The sequence below is a fragment of the Schistocerca serialis genome, chromosome 3 (assembly GCF_023864345.2).
Source record: "Schistocerca serialis cubense isolate TAMUIC-IGC-003099 chromosome 3, iqSchSeri2.2, whole genome shotgun sequence".
NCBI classification, from domain to species: domain Eukaryota; kingdom Metazoa; phylum Arthropoda; class Insecta; order Orthoptera; family Acrididae; genus Schistocerca; species Schistocerca serialis.
In genome coordinates, this window is record NC_064640.1 from 847,742,683 (window position 1) to 847,758,447 (window position 15,765).

The 15,765-nt window shown below is 41.8% G+C and overlaps 1 protein-coding gene across 1 annotated transcript in view; it reads right to left on the bottom strand.

Moving 5' to 3' along the window:
• Positions 1 to 15,234, bottom strand: part of LOC126471259 (unconventional myosin-Va-like) — a 131,350-nt gene extending 116,116 nt beyond the window's left edge. The window contains exon 1 of the mRNA XM_050099378.1: positions 14,940 to 15,234. Coding sequence (XP_049955335.1) covers positions 14,940 to 15,234 — 295 coding nt within the window. The remainder of the gene's footprint in view (positions 1 to 14,939) is intronic.
• Between the last annotated feature and the right edge of the window lie 531 nt (positions 15,235 to 15,765).

The window sequence follows — 15,765 nt, forward strand, 5'->3', positions numbered from 1 at the left end:
GAAATCTCTGTCTTGCCTTTGTATAACAATCTGAAACCTTCTGGTGTCTCCAGATCTCTTTCACGTATACAACCTTCATTCACAATTCTTAAACCAAGTGTTAGTTATGATTAAATTATGCCCTGTGCAAAGTTCTACCAGGCAGCTTCCTCTTTCATTCTTTTCCCTCCAGTCTCCATTCACCTATTACTTTTCTTTCTCTTCCTTTTCCTACAGTCGAATTCCAGTCCCCCATGACTATTAAATTTTCATCTCCCTTAACTATCTGACAAATTTCTTTTTCCTCACCATACATTTCCTTAATCTCATCTTCATCTGCAGAGCTAGTTGGCATATAAACTTGTACTACCATGGTGGGTGTGGGCCTTGTATCTAACTTTGCTACAATAAGGCTTGCACTATGCTGTTCATAGTAGCTTACTTGGGTTCATATTTTGTTATTAATTATTAAACCAACTCCTGCAAAGCCCCTATTTGATTCTGAATTTATAACACTGTATTCACCTGACTAGAAGTCCTTCTGTTCCTCTTGCCACCGAACTTCACTAATTCCCAGTATATCTGGCTTTAACCTATCTACTTCCTTTTCGAATTTTCTAACCTACCTGCCTGATTAAGGAGTCTAACATTCCACACACTGATATGCAGAATGCCAGTTTTGTTTCTCCTGATAATAACATCCTCCTGAGTATTCCCCACCCAGCGATCTGAACGGGGGACTATTTTACTCAAGAGGATGTCATCATCATGTAACATGCAGTAGAGCTGCATGCTCTTGTAAAAAAAATTACTGTTTTAGTTTTCTCTTGCTTTCAGCCATTCACAGTACCAGCACAGTGAGGCCATTGTGGTTGATTTCACAAAGCCAGATCAGTCAATCATCCAGACTGTTGCCCCTGCAACTACAGAAAAAGCTGCTGCCCCTCTTCAGGAACAACATGTTTGCCTGGCCTCTTGACAGATACCCCTCCATTGTGGTTGCGCCTCCATTACAGCTATCCACACGAGGCATGTAAGCCTTCCCACCCATGGTAAGGTCCATGGTTCATGGGGGAGAAAACATATCTGACAAAAAACCAATTTCATGGAGAACAACAGGAAACCAGTCCAACTGCCCATGAGTCGATTGTCAATATTAGAGGCAAAGAATTAAAGCCAGGAGGGGGCACTCTACCAGGTTGTGTGTACTACTGTCTGTAAGGTCCCATATCCACAATGTGGAGGTGGCTTGTTACATGAAGTAAAGCTGTGAGTTAGTCTGGTATGAGTGATAAGGAAGCGACATAGAACAGTAGATCCCTTCTGGGAGGGATGGAAGGAGGAGTGGCATGTAGTCTCCCTTATAGTGTGGAGTTTATTAGAAGGGGCAGTAGCCCACCAGATGTTCCAACTCAGTCTGAGCAGAGACTATTTGCACTGGAAAATGTCCATCTGGGGTGATCAAAGTATATGTGGGCATTTAACTGCTTTTCTAGTCAAATGGTCAGCCAGTTCATTCCATTGGATAGCCACATGACTTAGAGGTCAGAGAAAGACAACTATGCAGGCAGTGTGACTAAGGTAAGAGAGGTTATAAGTAGCCAATATTACAGGATGACAAGAATAGCATTAGATAAATGTCCAGAAAATTGCTCCTTGAGCCACAAATTAAAGAGCTATTAACGGAGGCCAGTTTCAGAAAACTTAATGCTCTGTTAATTACTATCAGCTCCACTGTGTGAACACTACATGTTCCTGGGGCTGAATGTAAAAGCACATGTCATCCTGTCTATGGTTTCAGAGCATAAATGAGAGGTAACACCCTGATACTAAAACTCAAAGTAACAGATGCTGAAAAGTCATGGTGGCAATGTAAACTCTACAACCATGAAACAGATTGGTCTTAATTCATAGCTTGGGTATTGACCAAAGGGGAGGATGCAGGGAGTATGTTCTCAAGAAGTTAAGTGGAGATCCCGGCACAGGGCTGTGAGACATACGCCAACTGGTAATCCTATCAGGGGGTTGGTGTCAGGAGATCAAAGCCAAAAAATATGTTGGGTTAGGTTGATTTGGGGGAAGAGACCAAACTACGAGGGCTATCCACAAAGTACATTACATTTTGGAATTAAAAATAAATAAAGGATTGGAATTTTTTTTTACTATATACATATGAAAGCCACACTTAAATTCTACTTTTCTACATAGTTGCCATTTAAATTAAGGCACTTATCGTAGCGATGGATGAGCTTGGAAATTCCTTCATCGTAAAATTCGGCCACCTGCACCTTCAACCACGTGGTTACCTCTTCTTTTGGGACAGAAAAGGTGTGATTTTTGTGGATTTCCTGGAAAGAGGCACTACAATAAACTGTCAAAGGTATTGCCAAACTCTGCACAAACTCAGAAGAGCAATACAAAACAAGCGCATGGGAAAGTTGGGCTCAAAGATCTTGCTGATTCACGATAATGCCCGGGCCCACACGGCAAATGCCACTCGTGAAGTTCTCGAATCTTTTAAGTGGGAGTTGTTTCCTCATCCGCCGTACAGTCCTGACCTGGCACCGAGCGACTTCCACTTATTCCCAGCGATGAAGAAGTAGTTGGCTATGCAGCGTTTTGATGACGACGCACAGCTTCAAGAAGAGGTAACCACTGGGTTGAAGGCGCAGGCGGCCGAATTTTACGACGAAGGAATTTCCAAGCTCGTCCATCGCTATGATAAGTGCCTTAATTTAAATGGCAACTATGTAGAAAAGTAGTATTTAAGTGCGGCTTTCATCTGTATATAATTAAAAGAATTTCCAATACTTTATTTATTTTTAATTCCAAAACGTAATGTACTTTGTGGATAGCCTTCGTATAAGGTCATTGGTCTCATTGGATTAAGGAAGGATGGAGAAGGAAGTGAACCATACCAGCATTTGCCTGAACTGATTTAGGAACATCACAGAAAGTCTTAAATCAGGATGGCCAGACAGGGTATTGAACTGTCGTCATCCTGAAAGTGGGGCCAGTGTGCTAACCACTGCGAGACTTCTCTCGGTCAAAAATGTGTGATCATTTGGATGATTAGGGAATTGTCTGATGGTAACAGCATAAGTGAGCAACAGTTGGTACTATCAGAAATAAAGAGGGAAGATTCTTGCTTCAGCAAGAAGTGTGTCTAGGGAACTAGTCAGGAAGGTGCCAGTGGCCAGTCTTACCCCATGATGACTGACTGGATCTAACAGTTTCAAAATGTAAAGGGGTGCCAAAACACAAACCTGGCAACCATAGTCCAACTGTGGCAATAGCAGGGCCTGATAAATACAGAGAAGAGTAGTGCAATCAGCACCTGAAGAGGTGTGGGCAAGAAAGCAAAGACTGTTAGTCTTTAGTTGACAAATATTGTGCAGCCAAGTCAGTGTTGAGGCTAACTGACATATCTGTCAATGGACAAAGGGGTTTTTTCCTAGCTTAAGAACTAGTATGATGATACTACCTAACCATTGTGAAGAGAAATATGGTTAAAGATCCTCAGTACATGGAGCAACTGAATAATATTCATTCAGATGTTGGATCATCTCATAATGAATTTAATCAAGGCCTGGGACCATACTGTGAGATGAGGAAAGTGCCTGAAGTAGCTCCAATGCAGTGAAATGTTCATAGTGCTCCCTTTATTCATTTTTACTGCATTTAATTAGATAGTGAACCTCAGAATTTAGTTGCCTGAAAGGGCGGATGGTGGATTTCCTGGAAAGAGGCACTACAATAAACTCTCAAAGGTATTGCCAAACTGAATAGGCATTGCAGTTTCTTTGGTCCACCATGGCACATACAATGGCGGAGGCAACATTCAGAAAGAGGAATAGCAGTTCCAGCAGCATGGGAGATTGTATCAAAGACATCTCCCACAACCTTGTTGAAGCAATCTGACAAACAGGCAACATAGATGATAGCAAAAGCATACAACTGTCATTGGTTCTCTGAAGTGCCAAACATGGTTATTGGTCCATAGGGCTGCGACAAGTGGTAGGACACTGAAAAATGGTCACTGTACGAAGCTCATTGGGTACAGGCCATTCTAGCGAAGCCATGAGCTTAGGGGAAAGAGATCATAAGGTCAGCAGCTGAATAGGCGCTATGGGAAGCAACAAAGTGGCTAGGAGTATTGTCATTGAGGGGAGACAGACCAAGATTGGAAAGAAGTTAGCTAATCAGAAGGCCTAACCAGAAGAAATGGAACTTCCCCAGGGCATGATGATGTGCACTGTAATTGTAAAGTAAGAGGAAAGGGCGGGACTGATTGATTAACTGAGAGAGTATGGGACCAAACCGTGAAGTCATCAGTCCCGCGATTCCAAAGGGGGTTACATTAGAAAGAGAGTCCACTAGAAATGAAAAGATTCAATCAGAGGAGCAAAATTATAAAAGAATGAACATTAAACACACACAGTATAAGCATAAAAGGTGAGACCAAACCTAAAAACTGGAAAAAGGGAAAGGGGGGGGGGGGTTGGGGGGGGGGGGGTGGAGGCAGTCATGGGATCACAAACCGTGAAGACTGCTAAAGGAGTCCCAATCACAACCAACCTGCCCCTGCTCCAAGACAAAAGGAGAACCTCATAACTGGAAATAAAACCACTTCCATAGAGTAATGTGAGGACCAGGTCAATCATCTGTGAATCATCCGCTGACATTAAACTTAAGGAAGCAAGGAGACTATACTTAGCATGAAGGGTCGAAAGAAGGGACATGCCACCAATATGCGAGATTTCGCCAGTCTGGCGTCACAACCACATTGTGGGGGGAGGGTCGTTATGTAGGAGGAAACAATGGGTGAGCCGGGTATGGCCAATAAGTAAACAACATAAAACAGTGGACTCCTGAGAGGGGGCCGAAAGAAGTGCCCCAAACTGCAGTAGAATCCTTGATTGTGCGGAGTTTATTACCATGAGCAGTAGCGCTCCAGATGGCATTCCGCTGTTGGGCAAAGAGAGATTTGACATAGATCCACATATCCGCAGTTGGAATCGTGAAAGGAAAAGGGGATAAGTATCTGCTGCTCTAGCCAAACAGTCAGCCAATTCATTCTCTGGGATTCCTCCATGACTTGGGACCCAGACAAAGATGACTTAACAGGCAGCATGCTCAAGGGCAGAGAGAAAGTCATGGATGGCGGAGACCAAGGGGTGATGAGAGTAGCATCGATCAATAGCCTGAAGGCTGCTCATGGAGTCTGAACAAATTAAAACACTATGGAGGGAGGCCTGAGAAACAAAAAAGGAGGGCCCTGTAAATGGCTAGAAGCTCTGCTGTAAATACACTACATGATCCTGGCAACAAATAGTGCTCAAAGCTGGTAAGAGACGTGAAAGCATATCCCACCTTATCAGTAGTCTTAGAACCATCAGAGTAAAATATGGTGGCACCCTGGAACTCTGCAAGGATGGCACATACAAGATGCCAGTAAACCATAGGATCAACATAGATCTTAGGACCCTGGAAGAGAGTGCAGATGGAGATCCTGACAGAGGGTAGTGAGATGCATGCCAACTGGCAATCCCACCCTTGGGCAGGTGTTATGAGGGAGACATTCCTCATTGGTGAAGACTGCAATGTATAGAGGATGGTCAAGGAAGTGGTGAATGGCAACTGCACAGGAAACAAGGAGTTGGCTCTGTTGGATGTCTATGGGGGGAGGGGAAATTCACGCTTATGTGAGGAGACTATCAACAGGAGTAGTGCAAAGGGCACCAATAGCCAGATGCACCCCACAATGATGGACAGGGTCAAGGAGTTTATAAGTGGAAGGAGCTGCTGAACGATAAACCTGACTACCATAATAGATAATAGAGTCTGGACAAAACCAGAGCATGGTGGAGAAGGAGGAGGAGGAGGAGGAGGAGGAGGAGGAGGAGGAGGAGAAGAAGAAGAAGAAGGAGAGTGGAATGGTCTGCACCCCAAGATGTGTGGGCCAGGAGGTGGAGAGCAGTAAGCTTCCGTATGCATGTAGTTTTTAGGTAGTGAATGTGGGGCAGCTATGTCAGCTTGTTATCAAAAATAAGGCCCAAGAAACGGGACTGTGTTACAAAATCAAGGAGCTGGTTGCCTATGTAAAGTTCTGGATCAGGGTGTTGTGAGTTGACAACAAAAATGCATAACCTGCGTTCTGGAGGAGGAAAACGGGAAGTCGTGGGTGGTGGCCCACACAGAGGCCCATCGGATGGTGCCTTGGATCTGGCACTCAGCAGACGTCATCGAGTGGGAGCTGCACCAGGTGCAAAAATTGTCAACGTACAACGCCAGGGTAACTAGAGGCCCAACAGAGGTCACAAACCCAATAATGGCAGTGAGGAAGAGAGTAACATTTAGCACAGAACCCTGTGGTGAAGTGCCAACTTGAACTCGGAAGAACCAGTAAGATAAAAACTCGCAAATAAAAATCTGAAGAGGACCATGGAAGCCCCAGTCATGGAGGGTAACTAAAATGTAATGGCACCAAGCCATCTCATACACCTTATGTAGGTAAAAGAACAGTGGGACAAGGCGCCAGCAGTGAGTAAAAGCCTGTCAGATGGCTGATTCCAATCAGAGTAAATCGTCAGGTGAGAGAGTGGGGTGGGGCTGCGGTAAGGACGAGGGGGGAAGGGGGGCATGGTAAGAGGAGGAGGAGGAGGAGGAGGAGGAGGAGGAGGAGGAAAGGAAGTAACAGAGGCAAAAGTTGAAGATAGTGATCCCGGATGGAGTCTCTCATACTTTTGGCGAGCCTCAGTGTAAGACAGGCGATCCAGGGGCTTATATTCTTGTATCTTCTTTTCTCTCTTGTAAGCTGAGCAATCTGGTGAGTGAGGGGAGTGGTAGTCAGCACAATTACCACACACATGCAGCGGAACAAGGGCTTCCCTCATGGACGGGGTGGTCACAATCACCACACAAGGGGCCGCTGTACAGCGGAAAGACATATGCCCAAAACGCAACCCCCAAGAGCACCACATAGGTGGAGGGATGTACAGCTTCATGTCACATCTGTAACAGATAACCTTAACCTTCTCTGGGAGGGTATCCAACTCTAAAGCCAGGATGAAGGCGCCAGTATTGGTGCAGTTGTCTTTGCAACCCTTCTGCACACGTCGGACAAAATGAACACCATGCCACTCCAGATTAGCCTGGAGTTCCGCATCAGTTTGCAGGGCAAGATCCCTATAAAAAAAATGACTCCCTGGGTCATATTCAGAGATTGGTGAGGAGTGATAGACACTGGGACATTGCCAAGACGATCACAGGCACAAAGAGCTGCAGATTGGGTGGCAGAAGTAGTTTTGATCAACACGGAAGCCAATCACATCTTACTAATCGACTCCACTTCACCAAACTTGTCCTCTATATTTTCCACAAAAAACAACGGCTTTGTGGTGGTGAATTTGTCCCTCCTATCTGTCCTAGTACAGATGAGGTAACAGGGAAAAGGTTTCAGCTCCATGGGAGCCTGGCCCTCCTCCCATGGTGTAGCCAGGGAGGGAAAAGTTGCCAGGTCATGTGAGACAGCATTTAAGAATCCTTCACCATTTGAAGAGATGGCTGTGTGAGAACAGCCAGATTTTTGCAGCTTCCGCCAAGCATCCACCCTGATATCACCCAGTGCAACCAGGGGCTCTCCCCATGGGTGTCACCCAGTCACAGCAAGGGCCATCTGGCACAGTGGCTGTTGCCAAGAGTTCCAATACTCCAAGAAGACAAGCAACTACTCCTTGGCATACACGGGGAGGGAACAACTGAGGTATCAGCAGTGTGATCCCTGTGTTGTCAGGGGGCTCAGCCATATGGGTACATAACAGCCCCACCACAAGGACTGGCTACACGTGCTGGTGACCTAGCAGTGTGGAAGGGGGCTAGACTGGGAAAGAGAGAGGGGAACTGAGAAGGGAGAGGAATCCACACCGTAAATGCTCGGGAGGGAGTTCTTCCCCATATGGCTCACAATAAAAACAGGAAATTTTGAAGTGGAGGTAAAACCTCAAGTGGGGACTACAACGTCAAAAGGGTGAAAGAACGGGCAAAAGGAACAAAATTGCAACCAATACAGGAAACCAGGAGAATAGCCAGGTCAACATAAAGCAGAACACCAAGAGAGGGGAAGGAGGTGGCAACAGGGAAGGAGCAGGGATAGGGAGGGAGGGGGCAGGGAGAAGGAAAAGCAGCGAGGGAATGAAAAATGAGCTGCAATAACTAGGGGCCTCATGTGCACCACACACGAACTCCCGAAAGAACCATGAGCCCACTGGAGAGGAAAGATGGGAGGGGGAGGGGAGTTGTTGGATTAAGTTGGTCATCTCAAGGTAAATAATAGCCTGCCATGGAGGTGGTGGTGATTGCTGAGGTCATTCTCACATGCACTGCAATTGCTTCCACTGTAGTACAAACAGAAATTCACACATTGATGGCATGATAACAATGCAGCATTGGGAAATAGTCATCAGTGAAGCATGTTTGTTATAGAGCAACATGAATTGTAGAAGATGAGTAAATGAGATAATGTAGTTCTGGCAGGTGACAGTAATATCCATTACGGTTTGATTAGATCATCATGTGCTGGGTGTCCTGATTAGGCTAGAAGGGCCAGAAAGATCAGTTGTGCCCCAGAATCACTACCTGTCATCAGTGGGGATGGAATCATATTGATTAACATTTGTTCCATATCCAAATGAGTGGAGAGATCTGATGCCTCTGGAGTCACTGGAATGGCCTTCTCCTGGTATTTCCCTTCTGCTTCACAACCTTTGGTCACTGACATTCTTGTGAGGACTTATCAAAAATGGTTCACATGGCTCTGAACACTATGGGACTTAACTTCTGTGGTCATCAGTCCCCTAGAACTTAGAACTACTTAAACCTAACTAACCTAAGGACATCACACACACCCATGCCCGAGGCAGGATTCGAACCTGCGACCATAGCCGTCGCGCGGTTCCAGACTGTAGTGCCTATAACCGCTCGGCCACACCGGCCGACGAGGACTTATCCACAGCAGTTGTGGATAAGGATGAAGGGCAGACAACTCTGGCACCCCCAGGATGTGGCAACTCCAGGCAATAGTTGGTGTCAAACCTCTGACCTTGGGGTTTCTGGAGAAAGGGGTCCCGAGAGGGAGCCCTGCTAGAGGAGAGAGCTGCTTCTCTGGATGGGAGCAGGATGTGGTTCCCAAAGATGGGGCCATGGAAACCATGAGAGAAGGGCAGAGGCAGGATGTAAGTATTCATTTTTTTTAAGCATCAATATGTGACAGGTGCTCAATTTTTTATATTTTTGTACTTTTTTTTTCTTTTTTAAATTTGGGCAAGTCAGTAAATGTGGAGGATAGTGTTTTTTTTTTTTTTTTTTTTTTTTTTTTTTTTTTTTTTTTTTTTTGAGACACAAAGAATAAACCACCATTTGACTGTAAATTACTATATTTTTCTTCTGTACTACCTATATTTCACATTTTACATAGTTATTGAGTACAATGCTAAAAGCTCTTACACCATTATGACATCATATCTAGTTATATCTGGTTTTTCACCATATACAATGAGTTAATTGTCGAAGAACTTTTAGCATTGTACTTGATAATGGCATAAAATCTGAAATATAGATAGTACAGAAGAAAAATACAGTAATACACAGTCAAATGGCGGTTTTTCTTTTAAAAAATACTGCATGACTGTGACTCAGCACAATCAAAAACCTTTTACAAAGGTGGTTGTTTAAAAGGCTCTTCATGGAATGGCCATCTACAGTTGCCACATTTTATGGCATGTGGCAGGATGACATATGACCAAAGCATACGCATTGGAAGGACCTCGTGGGTGATACGACATAATGTTCCATTTCACACCTGTACACCATGATTAACTTCCTCTGGGAGGAGATTTGCTTCAATTACTAAGATGAAAGCAGCTGTATCTGTTCGGTTATTCTTTGGACCTTTTTGTACATGCAAAAAAATGGAAACCATGCCATTTGAGATTAACCTATAGCTTCTTGACTATCTACAGTGTAAGGTTTCCTTGGACCGGATTAGAGATTTACATGGGGCAATAGAGAGTAGTCAGGAGTACTGATTGCCATGCAGTGGACCTGGGTTAAATTCCCAGTACTTCTGGGATTTTTTCTTGGTGGGAACACTGGAACAGGGTTCACTCAGCCTCATGATGCCAACTGAGGAGCTACTTGACCTAGAAGTAGTGGTTCCAGGTTATGAAAACTGACAGTTGGGTCAGCCATGTGCTGATCTGACACCCCTCCATTGCACATCCAATAGTCCCATTGACTGAGGATGACACAGCGGTAAGTCAGTACCGACGAGCCTGCCAGGGCTCAAGGACAGAGTTCAACTTAGTGAACAGTCATTGGTAAGCTACCCAGTCGTCCACATGTTTAAAGAGCTTGAGATTGTGCAGCAGAGGTGGCCTTAAAAGTGATCCATTGTGCATTTCTCACAGGGAGTCAACTACAAATTTATCTTCAATTTGTTCTACACAGCCGGCCGAAGTGGCCGTGCGTTTAAAGGCGTGGCAGTCTGGAACCGCAAGACCACTACGGTCGCAGGTTCGAATCCTGCCTCGGGCATGGATGTTTGTGATGTCCTTAGGTTAGTTAGGTTTAACTAGTTCTAAGGTATAGGGGACTAATGACCTCAGCAGTTGAGTCCCATAGTGCTCAGAGCCATTTGAACCATTTTGTTCTACACAAAAATAATGGTGTTTTCACTGTAGAAGTATTCCCATTTACTCTAGTACATACCAGGTACCGAATAAATTTTTTTGCTCCCAGCTGTCTGGCCCATTAGGTAGACAATGTTGGGAATTGTTTTTGTGTTTTATTCATCTCATGATGTACATTTGCAATCCATTTGGTTTGCATATAGGAGACATGTCAAAAATCTATAAAACAGTTACAATGATTTTTACATTAATAAATAATAGCACTATAATAAATAATAACACTATAAGGATATTTCTTAGAACGTGTAACACATTGTCCAGCTCAAAAATTTCCAGTTTGTCCTGCATGAATTCATCCACTGAGTACTAACACTTCCGTGTCAGTACCTCATATAGCTTTCTTTTAAGTGAGTCTAAATTCATCTGCATTAACATGTTCCCTTTTAATTTATTACAAATTTTCATTCCCATGTATTGAGGTCCCTGGGCATACAGTCTGATGTGGTGGGTGGGGAGCATAAAATTTTCTGTTTCTAGTATCACGTGAATGGACAAAATGGTTTCTCTCAAATAATTCATGTCTGGTGTACAGAAATATAATAATCTCATAAATGTATAGGGATGGCAGAGTTAATATTTTAGGTTTTCTAAATACTGGTCAGCATGGTTCTTTGTGATTTGCACTGCACATATTTTGTATGATTTTTTCTGTCCTTTTAGTATCTGCACTATTTGTCGAGTTACACCAAAAAACAATACTATACCTAATAATGGATTCAAAGTAACTTGTATATGCTACTTTTTGTGTGTCCATGTCAGTTGCAGTTGATAATATTTGCATTGCAAACGCAAAGCTGCTCAGTTTGTTTGCCAGGTATTCAACGTGTGCCAGCCAGCTCAAATTTTTATCTACATTTAAACCCAAGAATTTGACTGAGTCAGCTTCTTCTATAGGTTTGTTGTTGTGTACAATCTTAGTCTGCTCATTTTGGACTGTTTGGTTTTGAACTGCATCATGCGAGTCTTAGATACGTTTAGATTCTACCCATTTAGCTGAAACCAAGTTTCTAAAGCACTGAGGGTACTGATCACAGATTTGGGAATTTTTTTCTGAATCCTGATCTTCAACTAAGATAGAAGTATCAACTGCAAACAGAACTGATGGGGAGCTGATATTTAATGGTAAGTGATTAACATAAAAGAGAAATAGGACTGAGCATAATATGGAGCCTTGTGGAACAACCTGAAATATTTTTTTTTTTTTTCCAGTCAGAAAAATAGTATATTCCATTTGAAGAAATGATAACTCTTTACTTTCTGTTGGATGAGTAGTATTTAGGATTTAAGTCATTGTAGGGCACTGCCAATAATGCCATATTTTTCAAGTTGGTAAACAAGCAATGTATTGTGTACAGAATCAAACACCTTTGTGAGGTCGCAGAAAATTCTTGCCATCTTATTTCTCTTGTCTAATGATGTACTTATTTTCTCAATGAAACTGTTTACTTCATCTATAGCGTTTTCCCCCTGCTGAAAACCAAACTGATTGTTTAGAATAACAGAATATTTTGCAATGAAGTTTTGGATTTGTGCAACAGAAAGTTTTTCAAATAAAATATTTTAGATAGGACTGGGAGAATTGAGATAGGATGATAATTTCCCATGATCTCTCTTGATCCCTTCTTGAAGAGTGGTTTGACTTCAGCATATTTTAGTTCCTCTTGTGAAACAGCCCTCTTCAAAACATTGATTCATTATTTGAGCTAGTGGGTTTGCAATTTTATTGTGTACTACTTTAATAACTTTGGTGGGTATTCCATCCCAACCCGCAGATTTTTTGTTTCTCAATGTTAGAATAGCATTTTCTACATCCTCCACAGAAACTTTTAAGAATTTTGTAAAGTTTTCAGAGTTTTCACCTAGGACAAAGGGATTTACTATGTTGTGGCAATCTATTACATCTACATCAGACTTTGCTACATTTATAAAGAATTTATTACAATACTCTGCTATTTTAGTTGCATTTACAATAGTATTTCCTTCAATGTCAATTTTTGAAATTGCTTGGTTACAGGCTTTAACACCTAACTCAGATTTAATGACTGATCACACAGCCTTTGCCTTATTTTTATGGTTTAAAATTAGCCTGTTATCTGCCAGTTGTTTTGCTGCCCTGACAACTCTTTTAAATATGGTTTTATAGAGTCTAACATATTTAATGAAATCTTCTCTGTGCAGTTGCCTTTTCTTTACACTGAAAGTTTTTATGCCCTGGGTAATCCACTTTATTTTTTTTATTTTATTGCTGCACAGTCTAGGTGGAAATGTTTCATTAGATACAGCAAGATGACTATTTAGGAATTTCTCAGGGTTTTCATCACTTGAGTTACAATGATCAAAAGGACATGTTTTCTCTTTTAGCTTATCACTAAATGTTAGCAAGTTTTCTTTGCTAAAGTTCCTGCTCATATGGGTTCTCATACATGAAAAGTTCCTGTGTCTGTCTTTGGCAGCTCAATGAACAATGCACAACGATCTGAAATACCTGGATCTGGAAAAAATTTATACACATCTTCATATACATAATTAGTTAGAACATTGTCAATACACGTTGCTGATTTCCCATTGTCTCTGGTAGATTCAAGGAAATTTAACTTGAAACCATATTTTTTTTACTAAGTCATTGAATTGAAGTGTGGCTACAATCACACGTGATAGCAATATTAAAATCAGCAGCTATTACAATTTTTTTCTTTTTTTCCTCTACAAAAGTTTTCTAGCATAATTTGAAGCTTAGATAAGCATAGTTCTGTTGTTGATGCCCCCAGAATTCTGTATATTGAGATTATTATGACATTTGTCAGTGAGTCCACTAATTCTACAAAACAGCTCTCAAACACACATTCTTCATTTAAATAATTAAAACAGTTTCTCATCTCATAAAGTTTATATCACTATGTAGAAGTATACATGAGCCTCCACGTGACTTGTTTCTTCTGCAAAAGTTACTTGCTTATCTGAAGTTTCCTATATTGTTTAGAATTTTGATTGTGTCCTCTGTAAACCTGTGCTCATTTAAACAAGCACCTCTTAGATTTGCACATTCTGACAGAATGATTTCCAATTCATCTATTTTGGAGCTTTTGTTATTAGAAGCATCAGTGTTGAAACCATTTATATTCCAGTGGATACCATACCTACTTTCACTATTATTTATGGGCTTTAGCACATTTCTCACCAGCAGAACTGGAACTGTCTGCACTGAAATTCCTAGACTTCTCTGATGAGACAACCAGATCAGAACAGCCATTGTGGAAATTTAATTTTCAATGACTGATGTGTAAAATGTCTGCCTGATGCCATCTACTCCAGTCTAGGGCTCTCCCTAAGGACAAAACTCATCCACAGCAGAGGCCATCTGGCACAATGACTACTGCCGGGAGTTCTGATGCCCCATGAAGTTGAGAATCTACTCCTTGGCATGCATCGAAAGTTAGTATCGGAAGTGTGATCCCTGTGTTGTCAGAGGGCTCCACTGAAAGGGTATGCAATGACCCCACCATGTCAGATTGGCTACCACATTGGCTTTTAAGCACGTGTATGAGTCTAAGCAGTTATTGTCCACAGATTATCTTTAACACTGTATGTAGTGGATGCTACTGACATTGTTGTTCTCCAGTTGTTCCACATTACAGAAAAAAATTAAAAATGAAGATTAAACCTAGAAGGGAACTGAAATTGGTGTAATATAATTAAATGAAGATTTCAAGGAAATAAAGCAGAATCTAGGCAACAGCCAGGTCAGCATCAAAGGTTGCCTCCATGAGGAAGTAAGATGAGTATAGTTGGAGATGGGAGACTGCAGCACGAGAAAGCAAGGAGATACTACAATAGATTGGGGTGCCGTGCTCACCATGCATGTACTAATGGAAGAGTTATGAGCCTCTTGGGGGTTGGTGTGGGTGGGGAGGTGGGGGAAGGGGACAGCAAGTGGCATGGACAGAGTGGCAGCATAAAAAGTAAAAGAGAGGAAGGAAACAAAGGGGTGCAAATGAAGGAGATAAACCATAGAAAAGAGGTATTAAGTGCTGATGATCCCAAGTAAGTAATCTCATCTGCAAGCTGTATGTCAATATTACAGATCTACAAAATTTAACTGATCAAATAACTTTCAAATTTAAATAAATAAATCAAAGTAGAAACAAAGTAAAATAATGTTGGTGAAACTTTGGTATTTATGAATGACATATGTTTAATGTGCTACTGGTTTACCTGCTGCTCCAAACTGAATAGATTTTATTCTCTCATTTAATTTGTCAAGCTCAGCTTTTAATCTAAGATTTTCTTTATTAATTCTTTCTACTTCTTCTGCTTTCTCTTTTTCAAAATGTTCCTTTTCATTAATTATAGTCATTTTTTCTTTCCTTTCATTTTCAAGCAAGCTTTTCAGAGTTTTTAAGTCTTCATCCTTTCTCTGCAACAAGGCAACCATCATTTTTTTCTCTGTCTCCACAACTCTCAAGGCATCAAACTTTCGTTTCATTTCGAGTAATTCTATCTGTGCCATCCTTAAAGCATTGTTCTCTCTAACCTGCTAACAAATTGTAAACAAGCAATTTTCAAAAACAAATTGGTATCATCTGCATTACTGGTCAGCAATATGACCTCACATTCAGGAACATGCATAATATCATGAATGTGAAAGGAAATCCTACCTTCAGATGCCATTTTAACTGAGTTACAAATAAATTAAATTCAAGCTATAATACAGAAACAGTCACAACATATTGCAAAACCAGGTAAAGAACCACAACAAAGAGCAGCTAGTTGTTGATACAGGATTTCACTGAGAGAAGCTCTGTGACAATGCTGTATCCTGCTACCAGTGCATGTGACATATATAATAGAGGGAAACATTCCATGTGGGAAAATTTTACATAAGAAACAAAGATGCTGTGATTTAACAAATGAGAAAGCGCTGGTAGATAGACACAATAAAAAACACACGAACACTCACACAAATTTCAAGCTTTCGCAACCCAAGGTTGCTTCATCAGGAAAGACAGAAGGAGAGGGAAAAACGAAAGGATGTAGGTTC